Consider the following 22,195-nt stretch of genomic DNA (forward strand, 5'->3'; position numbering starts at 1 on the left):
GGGGAGGGGAAGAAACACATAGAGAAGGAAACAAGAAGAAACAAAAAAATCAGATAAAAAGTGTTGAGGAAGAAAAGGGAATGATATTAAAAAGTGAGAAAGTACACATACTATGAGAATAATACAAGCGATAACATTGGATAAAGAAGGGGAAAATTAAAAAGAAAAGGGAAATTGCAGGCTCCAATATGCTATAGCAGTTTGCTTCATGATTTAAAAATGCAATTTGAAAAGTCATTTAAGACCAAAACATCCATAAAAAATAATTTAAAAACTAGAAAACAATGCAGCAGATGCAAACGTTAAAGGTCATAAAACCCCAAGTTTTTCTTTTGTGATTTAGATAGAACATATAGTTTTAAACAACTTTCCAATTTAATTATATTATCACATTTTCTTTGTTTTCCTGTTATCCTTTGTTGAAAAGCAAGAAGGTAAGATCAGGAGTGTGCACACGTCTGCAGCACTATATGGCAGCAGTTTTACAATAATGTTATACATTAGCAAGAGCGCTAGATGGCAGGACTATTTCCTGTCAAGCTCCAGACATGTGCACGCTACCTATCTAGATATACCTTCAACAAAGAATAAGATTAGAACAAAGCAAATATGATAATTGAAGTAAATTGGGAATTGTTTTTTAAATTATGTTCTCAAACTGAATATTTTTTTTTGGATTTCATGTCCCTTTAAGCATGTTGTCATATAGTGAATAAAACTACAGGAGGATCCCTCTTATAATTTGCAGGTGTCTGGAATGGGTTAATACATCTCTGTCAATAAGTTTTGCAGTGCAGGCAGCACAATTTGCAGTAACATAAATTGAAAACATTGGAAAGTTCTAAAACAGAACCATTCTTACATAGTTGGATGCCCACCAGGATTTCAGCTTCAGGTACCACTGTAGTTTTGGAGCCATTTTTATCTCAAAATCCTTTGCTAGTGCTGCCATACGTTTGAACTCCTCATCATCCATAAGAGGTTTAGCAGACTCCAAATACTGTAAATAAAAAGTTATTAAGTAAACATTGAATAAAACAGAACAACAACTTCAGAAGGATTAAACATACTGAATTAACCCAAGGTTTGAACAAGTACTGCTGTTATTGTAGTTAGCAACTTAACCAATTGAGTAACATTAATGGTTTTAAAAGTTGGCTAATATGCCATAGCTGTGTAAGTAGTAGTATGACTATGTTGTAGCCATATGTGATTACACCTATTTCCAACTCTCCAAAATAAGTGACACAGTTAAGCAGGTTCCTCCATTCAGACAAGATAGTGTGTACTAACTCTTACACCAAATTACAGATACTATCACACAGGCATGATCACACAGTGCAGACAAAAATAAAATAGTCACAAAAAACTGAAAAACAATTAAATAATGATAGACGCACATTGAGACAAACACACACAACCACTGTCACAAATATGGTACAATTTTCTTTTATTTATTTTTTTAACTGGTAAGTACTGGTACTTACTAATTGTATTTACAATTATCTGTATATTATATTCAAAATGTGTGATGCATTTTACCATACATTATGATTTGATATAAACAGGGTACATATTATATTCCAAAAATATGAAAATATGGCCCCACAAAGAGACAAAATGGTTTGCTAACTGATGCGGAGAGGAATTCAAAATAGAGACCTGTTAAAAGTGTAAGTATGGAGATATGGGAGTCATTCTTACATGAACCCTATACTGTATTCGTTGGCCGTCAGATCTTGCGGATCAATTGCAAACGGCGGTATCGAAAGTGATCCATGCCGCCGTTTGCAATTGATTCGCAAGATCTGACGGCCAACAAATCTCTCCCGTAGGAGTAATGGTTGGACCCTGGGGCGCTGCATATGCACTCAGAGATGAAAGCAGGGAACGCACCTCCCGGGACGAGGAGCCCTCAGAGGTGGACGGCTCAGTAGTACTAGACATCCCTTTAGTTTTAGATGTCGCAACTTTATCAAGGTATGTGGAACATAGTTGAGGAGGCTGATCTACAAGAACCTCCTCACAGGGCTGGCTCAAGACATTGTGCTGCCTGGGTCCGAGATTACAATGACGCCCCCTAATAATAACATTATTGATTAATATATCAACCTACTAGCCTGGCCACTGACATTACTAAGTTTGCCTACCTGCATGCAACCAATGCTTATTCAGCATAAGTGGTAAAGAAGTTAGGGGGTTGATTCTGTGTCTTTGTGCATTCCCGCACAGAGACAGAAGACAGGGGTCTGACAGTGACTGACTCAGTCAATAAAGTGCTGCCCCTTGTCAAGTGCTGCCTGGGTCCCTTGGTTGAGCCGGCCCTGCCTCCTCACAATAAACACAGGAATGAGACTTTGTTAAAGAGGGAGTACCCTCTAATGCATCAGAGTCCTCCATAGCTTGCGCTTTATTATGAACTAGACAAGCATAAAAACCAGGCACCTTTATACTCCAATGGCCGCGGCACTCAACACCTCCTATGACCAGGACTACAGAAACCGCTTTGTCTCCTATGCCGCTGATCAACAGAGGAAGTGAAAACTCACATCCAGTCACCTGGGATGCCTCGCAGGACTTCCCCTGCACTAAGGAGAAAACATGCCAAAATCAGCCGTGCAAATACTCCCGGAAGTCAACCTGAAGTTCCACCATTGCAAGAGCAACATCTCGCACATAACGCAGCAATAACACAATAAACAATATTATGTATAAACCCGGTTCAATAATCCCCTCTCTAGGAATATTAACCCCTTGATTCCATAAGATAAAAGGTGCCACACCTTTGTGACCCTGTCTTCTGTGTTATAATTATGTATAAAAAATGAAACAACCTTATTAGAATCAACGCCGTGGAACAGGAACACGACCCATCAAGTGTAACAGGTAGAAGCATCGCTCCTGACATGGACTTGAGTGCAGAAAGCAGGCAGCAAAACTCTTCAACGCCGATTGCTTGTGGAGCTGTTAATATGAGTTGGGATGGTTTTGCAGAAAGACTCTCCCTGCATCTCCGGACTCTTAACTTTCATCCAGGCTCTCACTGAGAGGCTGACAGGACTACTTAAAACTCCAGTCCCATTCTGAAGAGTACTACCCTCCATAAGAGAATACTTACAAATCTTCAGCACTTCTCTGCCATCCTTCTGTGACGAAAGGCAAAGAATGACTGAGGGGAGGTATTTAAGCCTTTGGCTGGGGTGTCTTTGCCTCCGCCAGGTTCTTATTTCCCAAAAGTAATGAATGAAGCCGTGGACTCTCCTCCCCTTTAGATGGAAAACTTATTTTTTACATAACAATTAGGCAAAATAATAAGTAAATGTATGTACAGGTACCACAACCTTTATCCAAACCTTGGAACCAGAAAAGGTTTTGATTTCTGAATATTTCTATATTTGCATCTGTAAAATGGAACAGCATGGAGAGAGGATGGGACCAAGTGTAAACAACAATATCCGATGTCGATTAGGTAATATTTACGTGTCACTACAACTTATACTTGCAAACTAAAGGTAGTTTTATATGATTTTTTACATAGTACCATCAGAAAGAAATTACAGTACTGTAAATGTGAAAAAAGTGTTAGTTGTTGTTTTAAAGGATTACAAAACAGTATCCAAAAGCCCCCCAACAAAACATGTATATCTATTAAGAAAGTTTAGCAGAGAACTTCTGGTGGGCGGCATTCCAAGATGGCCACTGATTTTTAAAGATTTGTACAGCTTATGGTAGAAAGTGGCTTTACATATCACTATCTTTCTATCCCTTGGCAACATAAGTGCCTGGGAACCCTCCTGGATCAAGTAAAACCATTCCTTGGCTGCCGAGAAGCATTTTGAGTATTTTTTTGCTCAAGACCCTAGCCTATGAGAAAATAAAGGTCTTTTAAACTACCGGTGGTTGGAACAATTCTTCATTTGTCTGGAGTGTCTGCAGGACAAGGCAGATCCTGGGTTCCGTGCCCCACAAGCCACATACACTTTGCTTCTCAAAGCAAGATATAGAAGACAGCACCAATTTGAAACCAGTAGCGCCTTCTGGCATTGTGGTATATAGATTAGTTTTACACGTTCCTCTTACTTCTTGTTGTAGCCATCTGACCCTGCACAATGGATATATCTACAATTAATAAACCGAGTACCGACACCTACATTCTAGCTGAAATAATGGCTATATTACTACCTAGGCTAGATCGACTCCTTTCTTCCTGCACAGAGCTAAGCACAATAGCTAAAATTATGAAGCAAACACTAAAGAAGTTTATCTCCAGTCAGAATGGCCTTGCTCTACAGAACATAACAAGCAATAATACATCCTACTTGTGGGAAGCCGACTACAGCTTCACTGATTTACCCCCTTTACAAATGAGAGAAGCAACAGTGAAAACAGCGGCTGGAGCAACTCCTTACTACCCATGCCCGTGGAGTTACCTAGGAGTCAGCAATGATTGGCTAAAATACAAGTCTGTCAAAAGAACTCAAATAAGGAGGCAGTCTGCAGAGGCTTATATACAAGGTAATCACAGAGGTAAAAAATGTATTAATATAACCGTGTTGGTTATGCAAAACTGGGGAATGGGTAATAAAGGGATTATTTATCTGTTTAAAGAATAAAAATTCTGGAGTAGACTGTTCCTTTAACAAAAAAAATGGGAGATTAACAATCAATATGAAACAATTATTACAATATTACACAAACTGTCAGGTTCTGTGTTTTCTACCTGTCCTCTGTCAGCTACACCCACTCCTCCTCATTGGCTGAGACTCTTTTAAAACACCTGCTCACAAATCAACCAATGCTTAGTATTGAAGATAGTACACCATACTTTTGGATTACAAAGCCAGTACCCTGCCTTGTGGAAAGGCTTATTAACTTTCTATTTTCTCCTGCCTAGGGATTGCTTCAACTGAGAACCTAGCAACACAGCTCCACCTTGTCACGGAGTCTCCACTCTCATATCACTGCCAAGTATCCGTGGGGTAATTCTAGCTCATTTATATAATGCAATCTGTCTGCCTTATACCTTTCTCACAATAGAGTCTAAGTGTGGTTACTTTGAAGTTTCTGCCTGCCGCTCCAAATCCTCAGCTCCTATCTCCTCTGATTTATCGCTCAGCTGCCTGTCAGTTATTTTTCAGTGACTCCGCTGAAGCGTGACGTCACATCCTCCTCTCTCTGCACGGACGCTTCTCAATCTCAGCAAGACCGGAGCTGTACAAACAGTCTCACCCGCTTCCAGACTCTGACAGGTACTCGTTACTAATCACAAGGCATAACGCTCTCTGTTGTCATATTTGTTTTCACTAAACTACCTGTGTCTTACTGTAAACAATATTTGAATGAACTTTTACCAATTGCCTACAATCTAATCATACAAGTATCAGCTGCACCGTTATAACCAAGCTTCCTGTTCTGAGGATTTGCCTTGCTCACATTCATTTCAGCTTTTAGTTTTGCAAGCCTTATAGTCAGCTATATTGGGAGTTCTCACTCCTTTATTACCTATTCTGAGTAAAATCACCTGTCCAAGGGAATTCCTCTCTCCCATAGGGATTCCTATAGCTGGGTGAGACATATCAAAATTTACAATAAAGGTTCTGCAGTTGTGTTCCACTCCATAAATACTATTTCCCTTATACAAACATAACCTAATACTGTACTATACTTGCATAGATCTCTGTCCCAAGGGACATATGTAGAAAAATTGTCAGATATGCTGTTCTAGGCTCCCATGCGAAATTGTATTATTATTTTGCTGAATTCAACATAAAATGTGTTTTTAGGCAAAGGTCAGGTTTCTGGTCATTCCTATTCCAGAGATAGATGAGGAATGTAGCCACCTCCTTTTATGTCAGGCCATAAACAAGTTGTCTAGTTTAGATAAAATTATATGAAACTGTATATTTCTACTTGGGTACATTAAGTAACAAATTACTGTTAATTACTCACACTACAGATCCATGTTTATTATTTTGATAGAAAACAAGTTTGGTCACCAAATAATCAAAATAATTAAAACATATCCTGAGATATTCTAGAGTTTATGAAATGTTGTTAGGATGTGTATTTTGTGAAACCTGTCGACCATCAACCACTTAAAAGTTTGGTCTGAGTCAAGTCTGGCAATTAACTCTGTTCTGCAAAGAAAATAAATTGCCTCTGATCAATAAAAATACTAAAGCTCGATATTCACCTGACTTTACTAGTGTATTTTTTTTTGGTTAAAAAGACAACATCTAAAACCCCAACATCCCAGATACTATTTACCTCAGGATATTATAATGGTATAGCGAAACTAAGAAGATGGAAAGAAAAAAAAAGAAAAAAAGGAACAACATGTATAAGACCATCTGTGACTAAATAAAATGTTTCATAGACATCTTGAAGTTAAAGGACCATTAAATCAAGTAGCACTTACTCTGAAGTAAATTTTGAAATCTACTCATTTAAATTTCAATATGCCAGCCCCCTGCATCATATGATGGCCATTAGCCAATCACAGACTCATATGTATTCAGTGTCTCTTCAGTAGGAGCTGGTGGATCAAAGTGTGCATATAAAAAAAACTGCACAATTTGAAAATGAAAATAAATGTGAAAATCTCATAAAACTGCATGCTCTATCTGAACCATGAAAACAGAATTTATGTTTACCTGATAAATTTCTTTCTCCTACGGTGTATCCGGTCCACGGCTTCATCCTTACTTGTGGGATATTCTCATTCCCTACAGGAAGTGGCAAAGAGAGCACAGCAGAGCTGTCCATATAGCTCCCCCTCTGGCTCCGCCCCCCAGTCAATCGACCGTAGGTTAGGAGAAAAAGGAGAACCATAGGGTGCAGTGGTGACTGTAGTGTACAAAAATAAAAATTTAAACCTGACCAAATGCCAGGGCGGGCCGTGGACCGGATATACCGTAGGAGAAAGAAATTTATCAGGTAATCATAAAACAGAATTTATGTTTACCTGATAAATTACTTTCTCCAACGGTGTGTCCGGTCCACGGCGTCATCCTTACTTGTGGGATATTCTCTTCCCCAACAGGAAATGGCAAAGAGCCCAGCAAAGCTGGTCACATGATCCCTCCTAGGCTCCGCCTACCCCAGTCATTCGACCGACGTTAAGGAGGAATATTTGCATAGGAGAAACCATATGATACCGTGGTGACTGTAGTTAAAGAAAATAAATTATCAGACCTGATTAAAAAACCAGGGCGGGCCGTGGACCGGACACACCGTTGGAGAAAGTAATTTATCAGGTAAACATAAATTCTGTTTTCTCCAACATAGGTGTGTCCGGTCCACGGCGTCATCCTTACTTGTGGGAACCAATACCAAAGCTTTAGGACACGGATGAAGGGAGGGAGCAAATCAGGTCACCTAAATGGAAGGCACCACGGCTTGCAAAACCTTTCTCCCAAAAATAGCCTCAGAAGAAGCAAAAGTATCAAACTTGTAAAATTTGGTAAAAGTGTGCAGTGAAGACCAAGTCGCTGCCCTACATATCTGATCAACAGAAGCCTCGTTCTTGAAGGCCCATGTGGAAGCCACAGCCCTAGTGGAATGAGCTGTGATTCTTTCAGGAGGCTGCCGTCCGGCAGTCTCGTAAGCCAATCTGATGATGCTTTTAATCCAAAAAGAGAGAGAGGTAGAAGTTGCTTTTTGACCTCTCCTTTTACCAGAATAAACAACAAACAAGGAAGATGTTTGTCTAAAATCCTTTGTAGCATCTAAATAGAATTTTAGAGCGCGAACAACATCCAAATTGTGCAACAAACGTTCCTTCTTCGAAACTGGTTTCGGACACAGAGAAGGCACGACTATCTCCTGGTTAATGTTTTTGTTAGAAACAACTTTTGGAAGAAAACCAGGTTTAGTACGTAAAACCACCTTATCTGCATGGAACACCAGATAAGGAGGAGAACACTGCAGAGCAGATAATTCTGAAACTCTTCTAGCAGAAGAAATTGCAACCAAAAACAAAACTTTCCAAGATAATAACTTAATATCAACGGAATGTAAGGGTTCAAACGGAACCCCCTGAAGAACTGAAAGAACTAAGTTGAGACTCCAAGGAGGAGTCAAAGGTTTGTAAACAGGCTTGATTCTAACCAGAGCCTGAACAAAGGCTTGAACATCTGGCACAGCTGCCAGCTTTTTGTGAAGTAACACAGACAAGGCAGAAATCTGTCCCTTCAAGGAACTTGCAGATAATCCTTTTTCCAATCCTTCTTGAAGGAAGGATAGAATTTTAGGAATCTTAACCTTGTCCCAAGGGAATCTTTTAGATTCACACCAACAGATATATTTTTTCCAAATTTTGTGGTAAATTTTTCTAGTTACAGGCTTTCTGGCCTGAACAAGAGTATCAATAACAGAATCTGAGAACCCTCGCTTTGATAAGATCAAGCGTTCAATCTCCAAGCAGTCAGCTGGAGTGAGACCAGATTCGGATGTTCGAACGGACCTTGAACAAGAAGGTCTCGTCTCAAAGGTAGCTTCCATGGTGGAGCCGATGACATATTCACCAGATCTGCATACCAAGTCCTGCGTGGCCACGCAGGAGCTATCAAGATCACCGACGCCCTCTCCTGATTGATCCTGGCTACCAGCCTGGGGATGAGAGGAAACGGCGGGAATACATAAGCTAGTTTGAAGATCCAAGGTGCTACTAGTGCATCTACTAGAGTCGCCTTGGGATCCCTGGATCTGGACCCGTAGCAAGGAACCTTGAAGTTCTGACGAGAGGCCATCAGATCCATGTCTGGAATGCCCCACAGTTGAGTGATTTGGGCAAAGATTTCCGGATGGAGTTCCCACTCCCCCGGATGCAATGTCTGACGACTCAGAAAAACATAATTTATGCTTACCTGATAAATTCCTTTCTTCTGTTGTGTGATCAGTCCACGGGTCATCATTACTTCTGGGATATAACTCCTCCCCAACAGGAAATGTAAGAGGATTCACCCAGCAGAGCTGCATATAGCTCCTCCCCTCTACGTCACTCCCAGTCATTCGACCAAGAATCAACGAGAAAGGAGAAACCAAGGGTGAAGTGGTGACTGGAGTATAATTTAAAAGATATTTACCTGCCTTAAAAAACAGGGCGGGCCGTGGACTGATCACACAACAGAAGAAAGGAATTTATCAGGTAAGCATAAATTATGTTTTCTTCTGTTATGTGTGATCAGTCCACGGGTCATCATTACTTCTGGGATACCAATACCAAAGCAAAAGTACACGGATGACGGGAGGGATAGGCAGGAACATTATACAGAAGGAACCACTGCCTGAAGAACCTTTCTCCCAAAAATAGCCTCCGAAGAAGCAAAAGTGTCAAATTTGTAAAATTTGGAAAAAGTATGAAGCGAAGACCAAGTTGCAGCCTTGCAAATCTGTTCAACAGAGGCCTCATTCTTAAAGGCCCAAGTGGAAGCCACAGCTCTAGTAGAATGAGCTGTAATTCTTTCAGGAGGCTGCTGTCCAGCAGTCTCATAGGCTAAACGAATTATGCTACGAAGCCAGAAGGAGAGAGAGGTAGCCGAAGCCTTATGACCTCTCCTCTGACCAGAGTACACGACAAACAGGGAAGACGTTTGTCGAAAATCCTTAGTTGCCTGCAAGTAGAACTTGAGGGCACGAACTACATCCAGATTGTGTAGAAGACGTTCCTTCTTTGAGGAAGGATTCGGGCACAGGGAAGGCACCACGATCTCTTGATTGATGTTCCTGTTAGTGACTACCTTAGGTAAGAACCCAGGTTTTGTACGCAGAACTACCTTATCTGAATGAAAAATCAAATAAGGAGAATCACAATGTAAAGCTGATAACTCAGAGACTTTCCGAGCCGAAGAAATAGCCATTAAAAATAACACTTTCCAAGATAACAACTTTATATCAATGGAATGAAGGGGTTCAAACGGAACTCCTTGTAGAACGTTAAGAACAAGGTTTAAACTCCATGGCGGAGCAACAGTTTTAAACACAGGCTTGATCCTAGCTAAAGCCTGACAAAAGGCCTGGACGTCTGGATTTTCTGACAGACGCCTGTGTAACAAGATGGACAGAGCTGAGATCTGTCCCTTTAATGAACTAGCCGATAAACCCTTTTCTAAACCTTCTTGTAGAAAGGACAATATCCTAGGAATCCTAACCTTACTCCAGGAGTAACCTTTGGATTCGCACCAGTATAGGTATTTACTCCATATCTTATGGTAAATCCTTCTGGTAACAGGCTTCCTAGCCTGTATCAGGGTATCAATAACCGACTCAGAAAAACCACGTTTTGATAAAATCAAGCGTTCAATTTCCAAGCAGTCAGCTTCAGAGAAGTTAGATTTTGATGTTTGAATGGACCCTGTATCAGAAGGTCCTGTCTTAGAGGTAGAGACCAAGGCGGACAGGATGACATGTCCACTAGATCTGCATACCAAGTCCTGCGTGGCCATGCAGGCGCTATTAGAATCACTGATGCTCTCTCCTGTTTGATTTTGGCAATCAATCGAGGAAGCAGCGGGAAGGGTGGAAACACATAAGCCATCCCGAAGTTCCAAGGTGCTGCCAAAGCATCTATCAGAACCGCTCCCGGATCCCTGGATCTGGACCCGTAGCGAGGAAGTTTGGCGTTCTGGCGAGACGCCATGAGATCTATCTCTGGTTTGCCCCAACTTCGAAGTATTTGGGCAAAGACCTCCGGATGAAGTTCCCACTCCCCCGGATGAAAAGTCTGGCGACTCAAGAAATCCGCCTCCCAGTTCTCCACTCCCGGGATGTGGATTGCTGACAGGTGGCAAGAGTGAGACTCTGCCCAGCGAATTATCTTTGATACTTCCATCATTGCTAGGGAGCTTCTTGTCCCTCCTTGATGGTTGATGTAAGCTACAGTCGTGATGTTGTCCGACTGAAACCTGATGAACCCCTGAGTTTTTAACTGGGGCCAAGCCAGAAGGGCATTGAGAACTGCTCTCAATTCCAGAATGTTTATTGGCAGGAGACTTTCCTCCTGATTCCATTGTCCCTGAGCCTTCAGAGAATTCCAGACAGCGCCCCAACCTAGTAGGCTGGCGTCTGTTGTTACAATTGTCCAGTCCGGCCTGCTGAATGGCATCCCCCTGGACAGATGTGGCCGAGAAAGCCACCATAGAAGAGAGTTTCTGGTCTCTTGATCCAGATTCAGAGTAGGGGACAAGTCTGAGTAATCCCCATTCCACTGACTCAGCATGCACAATTGCAGCGGTCTGAGATGTAGACGTGCAAAGGGTACTATGTCCATTGCTGCTACCATTAAGCCGATCACCTCCATGCATTGAGCTACTGACGGGAGTTGAATGGAATGAAGGACACGGCATGCATTTAGAAGCTTTGTTAATCTGTCTTCTGTCAGATAAATCTTCATTTCTACAGAATCTATAAGAGTCCCCAAGAATGGAACTCTTGTGAGAGGAAAGAGAGAACTCTTCTTTTCGTTCACTTTCCATCCATGCGACCTTAGAAATGCCAGAACTAACTCTGTATGAGACTTGGCAGTTTGAAAGCTTGAAGCTTGTATCAGAATGTCGTCTAGGTACGGAGCTACCGAAATTCCTCGCGGTCTTAGTACCGCCAGAAGGGCACCCAGAACCTTTGTGAAGATTCTTGGAGCCGTAGCCAATCCGAATGGAAGAGCTACAAACTGGTAATGCCTGTCTAAGAAGGCAAACCTTAGATACCGGTAATGATCTTTGTGAATCGGTATGTGAAGGTAAGCATCCTTTAAATCCACTGTGGTCATGTACTGACCCTTTTGGATCATGGGTAAGATTGTCCGAATAGTTTCCATTTTGAACGATGGAACTCTTAGGAATTTGTTTAGAATCTTTAAATCCAAGATTGGCCTGAAAGTTCCCTCTTTTTTGGGAACCACAAACAGATTTGAGTAAAACCCTTGTCCTTGTTCCGACCGCGGAACCGGATGGATCACTCCCATTAATAACAGATCTTGTACACAGCGTAGAAACGCTTCTTTCTTTATCTGGTTTGTTGACAACCTTGACAGATGAAATCTCCCTCTTGGGGGAGAGAATTTGAAGTCTAGAAGGTATCCCTGAGATATGATCTCTAGCGCCCAGGGATCCTGAACATCTCTTGCCCAAGCCTGGGCGAAGAGAGAGAGTCTGCCCCCCACTAGATCCGGTCCCGGATCTGGGGCCCTCGATTCATGCTGTCTTTGGGGCAGCAGCAGGTTTCCTGGCCTGCTTGCCCTTGTTCCAGGACTGGTTAGGTTTCCAGCCTTGTCTGTAACGAGCAACAGCTCCTTCCTGTTTTGGTGCAGTGGAAGTTGGTGCTGCTCCTGCTTTGAAATTCCGAAAGGGACGAAAATTAGACTGTCTAGCCTTAGCTTTGGCTTTGTCTTGAGGCAGGGCGTGGCCCTTACCTCCTGTAATGTCAGCGATAATTTCTTTCAAACCGGGCCCAAATAAAGTTTGCCCCTTGAAAGGTATATTAAGTAATTTGGACTTAGAAGTTACATCAGCTGACCGGGATTTTAGCCACAGCGCCCTACGTGCCTGAATGGCGAATCCTGAGTTCTTAGCCGTAAGTTTGGTTAAATGTACTACGGCCTCCGAAATGAATGAATTAGCTAGTTTAAGGACTCTAAGCCTGTCCGTAATGTCGTCCAGCGTAGCTGAACTAAGGTTCTCTTCCAGAGACTCAATCCAAAATGCTGCCGCAGCCGTAATCGGCGCGATGCATGCAAGGGGTTGCAATATAAAACCTTGTTGAACAAACATTTTCTTAAGGTAACCCTCTAATTTTTTATCCATTGGATCTGAAAAAGCACAGCTATCCTCCACCGGGATAGTGGTACGCTTAGCTAAAGTAGAAACTGCTCCCTCCACCTTAGGGACCGTTTGCCATAAGTCCCGTGTGGTGGCGTCTATTGGAAACATCTTTCTAAATATTGGAGGGGGTGAGAACGGCACACCGGGTCTATCCCACTCCTTAGTAACAATTTCAGTTAGTCTCTTAGGTATAGGAAAAACGTCAGTACTCGCCGGTACCGCAAAGTATTTATCCAACCTACACAATTTCTCTGGTATTGCAACAGTGTTACAATCATTAAGAGCCGCTAAAACCTCCCCTAGTAATACACGGAGGTTCTCCAATTTAAATTTAAAATTTGAAATATGTGAATCCAATCTGTTTGGATCAGAACCGTCACCCACAGAATGAAGCTCTCCGTCCTCATGCTCTGCAAGCTGTGACGCAGTATCAGACATGGCCCTAGTATTATCAGCGCACTCTGTTCTCACCCCAGAGTGATCACGCTTGCCTCTTAGTTCTGGTAATTTAGCCAAAACTTCAGTCATAACAGTAGCCATATCTTGTAATGTTATCTGTAATGGCCGCCCAGATGTACTAGGCGCCACAATATCACGCACCTCCCGGGCGGGAGATGCAGGTACTGACACGTGAGGCGAGTTAGTCGGCATAACTCTCCCCTCGCTGTTTGGTGAAATTTGTTCAATTTGTACAGATTGGCTTTTATTTAAAGTAGCATCAATATAGTTAGTACATAAATTTCTATTGGGCTCCACCCTGGCATTGGAACAAATGACACAGGTATCTTCCTCTGAATCAGACATGTTTAACACACTAGCAATAAACTTGCAACTTGGTTACAATCTTATTTAACAAAAACGTACTGTGCCTCAAATAAGCACTAAACGATTAAATGACAGTTGAAATAATGAACTGAAAAACAGTTATAGCATCAATCCTTGAAACAACACAACCTTTAGCAAAGGTTTGTTCCCATTAGTAAAGTAACAATAATTAAATTTAAAACATAAAAATTACAGAGCAACGTTTTTAATCACAGTCAATATATAAGTCTCACAGCTCTGCTGAGAGAATCTACCTCCCTCCAAAGAAGTTTAAAGACCCCTGAGTTCTGTTAGAGATGAACCGGATCATGCAGGAAATACAAGAGTAACTGACTGGAAATTTTTGATGCGTAGCAAAGAGCGCCAAAAACGGCCCCTCCCCCTCACACACAGCAGTGAGAGAGAAACGAAACTGTCACAATTAAAACAAGCAAACTGCCAAGTGGAAAAATAATGCCCAAACATTTATTCACTCAGTACCTCAGAAAATGCAAACGATTCTACATTCCAGCAAAAACGTTTAACATAATAAATACCTATTAAAAGGTTTAATGTACTTTTAACAGAGTAATTCCAGTGAAATACCATCCCCAGAATACTGAAGTGTAGAGTATACATACATGTCATTATAACGGTATGGCAGGATTTTCTCATCAATTCCATTCAGAAAATAAAAACTGCTACATACCTCAATGCAGATTCATCTGCCCGCTGTCCCCTGATCTGAAGCTTTTACCTCCCTCAGATGGCCGAGAAACAGCAATATGATCTTAACTACTCCGGTTAAAATCATAGTAAAAAACTCTGGTAGATTCTTCTTCAAACTCTGCCAGAGAGGTAATAACACGCTCCGGTGCTATTGTAAAATAACAAACTTTTGATTGAAGTTATAAAAACTAAGTATAATCACCATAGTCCTCTCACACATCCTATCTAGTCGTTGGGTGCAAGAGAATGACTGGGAGTGACGTAGAGGGGAGGAGCTATATGCAGCTCTGCTGGGTGAATCCTCTTGCATTTCCTGTTGGGGAGGAGTTATATCCCAGAAGTAATGATGACCCGTGGACTGATCACACATAACAGAAGAAATCCGCTTCCCAATTTTCCACTCCTGGGATGTGGATTGCAGACAGGTGGCAGGAGCGAGTCTCCGCCCATTGAATGATTTTGGTCACTTCTTCCATCGCCAGGGAACTCCTTGTTCCCCCCTGATGGTTGATGTACGCAACCGTCGTCATGTTGTCTGATTGAAACCGTATGAACTTGGCCCTCGCTAGCTGAGGCCAAGCCTTGAGAGCATTGAATATCGCTCTCAGTTCCAGAATATTTATCGGTAGAAGAGATTCTTCCCGAGACCAAAGACCCTGAGCTTTCAGGGATCCCCAGACCGCGCCCCAGCCCATCAGACTGGCGTCGGTCGTGACAATGACCCACTCTGGTCTGCGGAAGGTCATCCCTTGTGACAGGTTGTCCAGGGACAGCCACCAACGGAGTGAGTCTCTGGTCCTCTGATTTACTTGTATCTTCGGAGACAAGTCTGTATAGTCCCCATTCCACTGACTGAGCATACACAGTTGTAATGGTCTTAGATGAATGCGCGCAAAAGGAACTATGTCCATTGCCGCTACCATCAAACCTATCACTTCCATGCACTGCGCTATGGAAGGAAGAGGAACGGAATGAAGTATCCGACAAGAGTTTAGAAGTTTTGTTTTTCTGGCCTCTGTCAGAAAAATCCTCATTTCTAAGGAGTCTATTATTGTTCCCAAGAAGGGGACTCTTGTCGACGGAGATAGAGAACTCTTTTCCACGTTCACTTTCCATCCGTGAGATCTGAGAAAGGCCAGGACTATGTCCGTGTGAGCCTTTGCTTGAGGAAGGGACGACGCTTGAATCAGAATGTCGTCCAAGTAAGGTACTACTGCAATGCCCCTTGGTCTTAGCACCGCTAGAAGGGACCCTAGTACCTTTGTGAAAATCCTTGGAGCAGTGGCTAATCCGAAAGGAAGCGCCACAAACTGGTAATGCTTGTCCAGGAATGCGAAACTTAGGAACCGATGATGTTCCTTGTGGATAGGAATATGAAGATACGCATCCTTTAAATCCACCGTGGTCATGAATTGACCTTCCTGGATGGAAGGAAGAATTGTTCGAATGGTTTCCATTTTGAACGATGGAACCTTGAGAAACTTGTTTAAGATCTTGAGATCTAAGATTGGTCTGAACGTTCCCTCTTTTTTGGGAACTATGAACAGATTGGAGTAGAACCCCATCCCTTGTTCTCCTAATGGAACAGGATGAATCACTCCCATTTTTAACAGGTCTTCTACACAATGTAAGAATGCCTGTCTTTTTATGTGGTCTGAAGACAACTGAGACCTGTGGAACCTCCCCCTTGGGGGAAGCCCCTTGAATTCCAGAAGATAACCTTGGGAGACTATTTCTAGTGCCCAAGGATCCAGAACATCTCTTGCCCAAGCCTGAGCGAAGAGAGAGAGTCTGCCCCCCACCAGATCCGGTCCCGGATCGGGGGCCAACATTTCATGCTGTCTTGGTAGCAGTGGCAGGTTTCTTGGCCTGCTTTCCCTTGTTCCAGCCTTGCATTGGTCTCCAAGCTGGCTTGGCCTGAGAAGTATTACCCTCTTGCTTAGAGGACGTAGCACTTTGGGCTGGTCCGTTTCTACGAAAGGGACGAAAATTAGGTTTATTTTTGGCCTTGAAAGACCGATCCTGAGGAAGGGCGTGGCCCTTACCCCCAGTGATATAAGAGATAATCTCTTTCAAGTCAGGGCCAAACAGCGTTTTCCCCTTGAAAGGAATGTTAAGTAGTTTGTTCTTGGAAGACGCGTCAGCTGACCAAGATTTCAACCAAAGCGCTCTGCGCGCCACAATAGCAAACCCAGAATTCTTAGCCGCTAACCTAGCCAATTGCAAAGTGGCGTCTAGGGTGAAAGAATTAGCCAATTTGAGAGCACGGATTCTGTCCATAATCTCCTCATAAGGAGGAGAATCACTATCGACCGCCTTTACTAGCTCATCGAACCAGAAACACGCGGCTGTAGTGACAGGGACAATGCATGAAATTGGTTGTAGAAGGTAACCCTGCTGAACAAACATCTTTTTAAGTAAACCTTCTAATTTTTTATCCATAGGATCTTTGAAAGCACAACTATCTTCTATGGGTATAGTGGTGCGTTTGTTTAAAGTGGAAACCGCTCCCTCGACCTTGGGGACTGTCTGCCATAAGTCCTTTCTGGGGTCGACCATAGGAAACAATTTTTTAAATATGGGGGGAGGGACGAAAGGTATACCGGGCCTTTCCCATTCTTTATTTACAATGTCCGCCACCCGCTTGGGTATAGGAAAAGCTTCTGGGAGCCCCGGGACCTCTAGGAACTTGTCCATTTTACATAGTTTCTCTGGGATGATCAAATTCTCACTATCATCCAGAGTGGATAATACCTCCTTAAGCAGAGCGCGGAGATGTTCCAACTTAAATTTAAATGTAATCACATCGGGTTCAGCTTGTTGAGAAATTTTCCCTGAATCTGAAATTTCTCCCTCAGACAAAACCTCCCTGGCCCCATCAGACTGGTGTAGGGGCATTTCAGAACCATTATCATCAGCGTCGTCATGCTCTTCAGTATCTAAAACAGAGCAGTCGCGCTTACGCTGATAAGTGGGCATTTTGGCTAAAATGTTTTTGATAGAATTATCCATTACAGCCGTTAATTGTTGCATAGTAAGGAGTATTGGCGCGCTAGATGTACTAGGGGCCTCCTGAGTGGGCAAGACTCGTGTAGACGAAGGAGGGAATGATGCAGTACCATGCTTACTCCCCTCACTTGAGGAATCATCTTGGGCATCATTTTCATTGTCACATAAATCACATTTATTTAAATGAGAAGGAACCCTGGCTTCCCCACATTCAGAACACAGTCTATCTGGTAGTTCAGACATGTTAAACAGGCATAAACTTGATAACAAAGTACAAAAAAACGTTTTAAAATAAAACCGTTACTGTCACTTTAAATTTTAAACTGAACACACTTTATTACTGCAATTGCGAAAAAATATGAAGGAATTGTTCAAAATTCACCAAAATTTCACCACAGTGTCTTAAAGCCTTAAAAGTATTGCACACCAAATTTGGAAGCTTTAACCCTTAAAATAACGGAACCGGAGCCGTTTTTAACTTTAACCCCTTAACAGTCCCTGGTATCTGCTTTGCTGAGACCCAACCAAGCCCAAAGGGGAATACGATACCAAATGACGCCTTCAGAAAGTCTTTTCTATGTATCAGAGCTCCTCACACATGCGACTGCATGTCATGCCTCTCAAAAACAAGTGCGCAATACCGGCGCGAAAATGAGGCTCTGCCTATGATTAGGGAAAGCCCCTAAATAATAAGGTGTCTAAAACAGTGCCTGCCGATATAATTTTACCAAAATACCCAGATTAAATGATTCCTCAAGGCTAAATATGTGTAATATATGAATCGATTTAGCCCAGAAAAAGTCTACAGTCTTAATAAGCCCTTGTGAAGCCCTTATTTACTATCTTAATAAACATGGCTTACCGGATCCCATAGGGAAAATGACAGCTTCCAGCATTACATCGTCTTGTTAGAATGTGTCATACCTCAAGCAGCAAAAGACTGCTCACTGTTCCCCCAACTGAAGTTAATTCCTCTCAACAGTCCTGTGTGGAACAGCCATGGATTTTAGTAACGGTTGCTAAAATCATTTTCCTCATACAAACAGAAATCTTCATCTCTTTTCTGTTTCAGAGTAAATAGTACATACCAGCACTATTTTAAAATAACAAACTCTTGATTGAATAATAAAAACTACAGTTAAACACTAAAAAACTCTAAGCCATCTCCGTGGAGATGTTGCCTGTACAACGGCAAAGAGAATGACTGGGGTAGGCGGAGCCTAGGAGGGATCATGTGACCAGCTTTGCTGGGCTCTTTGCCATTTCCTGTTGGGGAAGAGAATATCCCACAAGTAAGGATGACGCCGTGGACCGGACACACCTATGTTGGAGAAATTCTGTTTTCTCCTAGATTGGTGTATCCGGTCCACGGCTTCATCCTTACTTGTGGGAACCAATACCAAAGCTTTAGGACACGGATGAAGGGAGGGAACAAGTCAGGTAACCTAAATGGAAGGCACCACTGCTTGCAAAACCTTTCTCCCAAAAATAGCCTCCGAAGAAGCAAAAGTATGTAATTTGTAAAATTTGGCAAATGTATGCAGTGAAGACCAAGTCGCTGCCTTACAAATCTGTTCAATAGAAGCTTCATTCTTGAAAGCCCATGTGGAAGCCACAGCTCTAGTGGAATGAGCTGTAATTCGTTCAGGAGGCTGCTGTCCAGCAGTCTCATATGCCAATCGGATGATGCTTTTCAGCCAGAAGGAAAGAGAGGTAGAAGTCGCTTTCTGACCTCTCCTCTTACCAGAATAGACAACAAACAAGGACAATGTTTGTCTTAGTTGCTTTTAAATAGAATTTTAAAGCACGAACCACATCAAGATTGTGTAACAGCCGTTCCTTCTTAGAAACTGGGTTAGGACACAGAGAAGGAACAACTATTTCCTGGTTAATATTCTTATTGCAAACCACTTTTGGAAGGAAACCAGGTTTGGTACGCAAAACAACCTTATCTGTATGGAACACCAGATAGGGTGAATTACACTGCAAAGCAGACAACTCAGAAACTCTTCGAGCAGAAGATATAGCTACCAAAAACAAAACTTTCCAAGATAATAACTTAATATCTATGGAATGTAAAGGTTCAAACGGAACCCCTTGAAGAACTGAAAGAACTAAATTGAGACTCCATGGGGGAGCCACAGGTCTATAGACAGGCTTGATTCTGACTAAAGCCTGTGCAAACGCTTGAACGTCTGGTACTTCTGCCAGACGCTTGTGTAACAGGATAGACAGAGCAGATATCTGTCCTTTTAAGGAACTAGCTTAGCTGACAAACCTTTCTCCAATCCTTCTTGGAGAAAAGACAATATCCTTGGAATCCTAATCTTATTCCATGAGTAACCCTTGGATTCGCACCAACAAAGCTATTTCCGCCATATCTTATCTTATGGTAAATTTTCCTGGTGACAGGCTTTCTAACCTGGATCAGGGTATCTATACTGAATCCGAAAACCCTGTTCGAATGGACCTTGAATTAGAAGGTCCTATCCTCAAAGATAGCTTCCATGGCGGAACCGATGACATATTCACCATGTCTGCATACCAAGTCCTGCTTGTCACGCAGGAGCTATCAGAATTACCGAAGCCTTCTCCTGTTCGATTACTAGCCGGGGGAGAAGGGGAAACGGTGGAAAGACATAAGCTAGATTGAACGACCAAGGCGCTACTAAGGCATCTACCAATGTCGCCTTGGGATCCCTGGATCTGGACCCGTAACGTGGAACTTTGGAGTTCTGACGTGACGCCATCAGATCCAGATCTGGAATGCCCCCTAGTTGAGCTAACTGGGCAAAAACCTTCCCACTCCCCCGGATGGAAAGTCTGACGACTCAGATAATTCGCTTCCCAGTTGTCCACTCCTGGGATGTGAATTGCTGATAGATGGCAGGAATGATCCTCTGCCCATTTGATGAATTTGGATACCTCCCTCATCGCCAGGGAACTCTTTGTTCCCCCCTGATGATTGATGTAAGCTACAGTCATCATGTTGTCCGACTGAAATCTGATGAATTTGGTCTCCGCTAGTTGAGGCCATGCCTGGAGCGCATTGAATATCGCTCTCAATTCCAAAATGTTTGTGAGAAGAGATTCTTCCCGAGACCATAGACCCTGAGCCTTCAGGGACTCCCAGACTGCGCCCCAGCCTAGGAGGCTGGCGTCGGTCGTGACAATGATCCACTCCGGTCTGCGGGAACTCATTCCCTGAGACAGGTGATCCAGAGACAACCACCAGAGGAGTGAGTCTCTGGTTTTCTGGTCCATTTGAATCTGGGGAGACAAATCTGCATAATCCCCATTCCACTGTTTGAGCATGCAGAGTTGCAATGGTCTTAAATGATTTCGAGCAAATGGAACCACGTCCATTGCTGCGACCATGAGTCCTATTACCTCCATGCATTGAGCTATGGAGGGTTGAGGAATGGATTGAAGAACTCGACAAGTGTTCAGAAGTTTTAACTTCCTGACCTCTGTCAGAAAGATCTTCATTTCTACTGAGTCTATTATTGTTCCCAGGAAGGGAACCCTTGTGAACGGGGACAGAGAACTTTTTTCTATGTTCACCTTCCACCCGTGAGACCTTAGAAAGGCTAGGACAATGTCTGAATGAGTCTTCACTTTGTGAAAGGACGACGCTTGTATTAACATGTCGTCTAGGTAAGGTGCTACTGCAATGCCCTTGGCCTTAGCAACGCTAGAAGGGACCCTAGCACCCTTGTGAAAATTCTGGGAGCATATTGACCCTCCTGGAACATTCTTAAAATTGTCTGAATGGTTCCATTTTGAATTTTTTCTAAAAAATTTTAAGTCCAGAATTGGTCTGAAAGTTCCTTCTTTTTTTGGGAACTACAAACAGGTTTGAGCAAAAACCCAGTCCTCGCTCTGCTGTTGGAACTGGGTGTATCACTCCCATTTTTAAAAGGTCCTGTACGCAAAGTAAGAATGCCTGTCTCCTTATCTGTCTAAAGATAAGTGAGCCATGTGGAACCTTCCCCTTGGGGAAAGGTCTTTGAACTCTAGAAGGTACCCCTGAGAGACAATTTCTAGTGCCAAGGGGTCCGGAACATCTCTTGCCCAAGCCTGAGCAAAGAGAGAAAGTCTGCCCCCTACTAGATCCGGTCCCGGATCGGGGGCTACCCTTTCATGCTGTCTTGGCAGCAGCAGCAGGCTTCTTGGCCTGTTTACCCTTGTTCCAGCCCTGCAAAGGTTTCCATGTTGGCTTGGGCTGGTAAGCTTTACCCTCTTGCTTAGTAGCTGTAGAGGTTGAAGCAGGTCCGTTCCTGAAGTTGCGAAAGGAACGAAAATTGGCCTTGTTTTTTAGCCTTGAAGGCTCTACCTTGTGGAAGGGCATGGCCCTTTCCCAGTGATATCTGAAATAATCTCTTTCAACTCTGGCCCGAATAGGGTCTTACCCTTGAAAGGAATATTAAGCAATTTTGTTTTGGACGACACATAAGCCCACCATGATTTTAGCCAAAGCGCTCTGCGCGCCACGATGGCAAAACCAGAATTTTTCGCCGCTAGTTTAGCTACTTGCAAAGCGGCATCTGTGATGAAAGAATTAGCCAGCTTTAGGGCGTGAATTCTATCCATGACTTCGACATAAGCAGTCTCCTTCTGGAGCGAGTTTTCCAGTTCCTCAAACTAAAAGCCGCTGCAGTAGTTACAGGAATAATGCAGGAAATTGATCGAAGAAGGAAACCTTGTAGAACAAATATTCCCTTAAGTAAACCTTCTAATTTTTTGAAAGCGCAACTGTCTTCTAATGGTATAGTCGTGCGCTTAGTTAGCGTTGAAACTGCCCCCTCTACCTTGGGGACCGTCTGCCACGCGTC

At 42.8% G+C, this 22,195-nt stretch overlaps 1 protein-coding gene across 1 annotated transcript in view; it reads right to left on the minus strand.

Annotated features, from left to right (window-relative positions):
- LOC128638699 (carnitine O-palmitoyltransferase 1, liver isoform) overlaps positions 1-22,195 on the minus strand; it is a 525,225-nt gene that overhangs the window by 275,764 nt on the left and 227,266 nt on the right. The window contains exon 6 of the mRNA XM_053690821.1: positions 863-1,000. Within this exon, the coding sequence (XP_053546796.1) occupies positions 863-1,000 (138 nt within the window). The remainder of the gene's footprint in view (positions 1-862; positions 1,001-22,195) is intronic.

This window comes from Bombina bombina, chromosome 8 (assembly GCF_027579735.1).
Source record: "Bombina bombina isolate aBomBom1 chromosome 8, aBomBom1.pri, whole genome shotgun sequence".
NCBI classification, from domain to species: domain Eukaryota; kingdom Metazoa; phylum Chordata; class Amphibia; order Anura; family Bombinatoridae; genus Bombina; species Bombina bombina.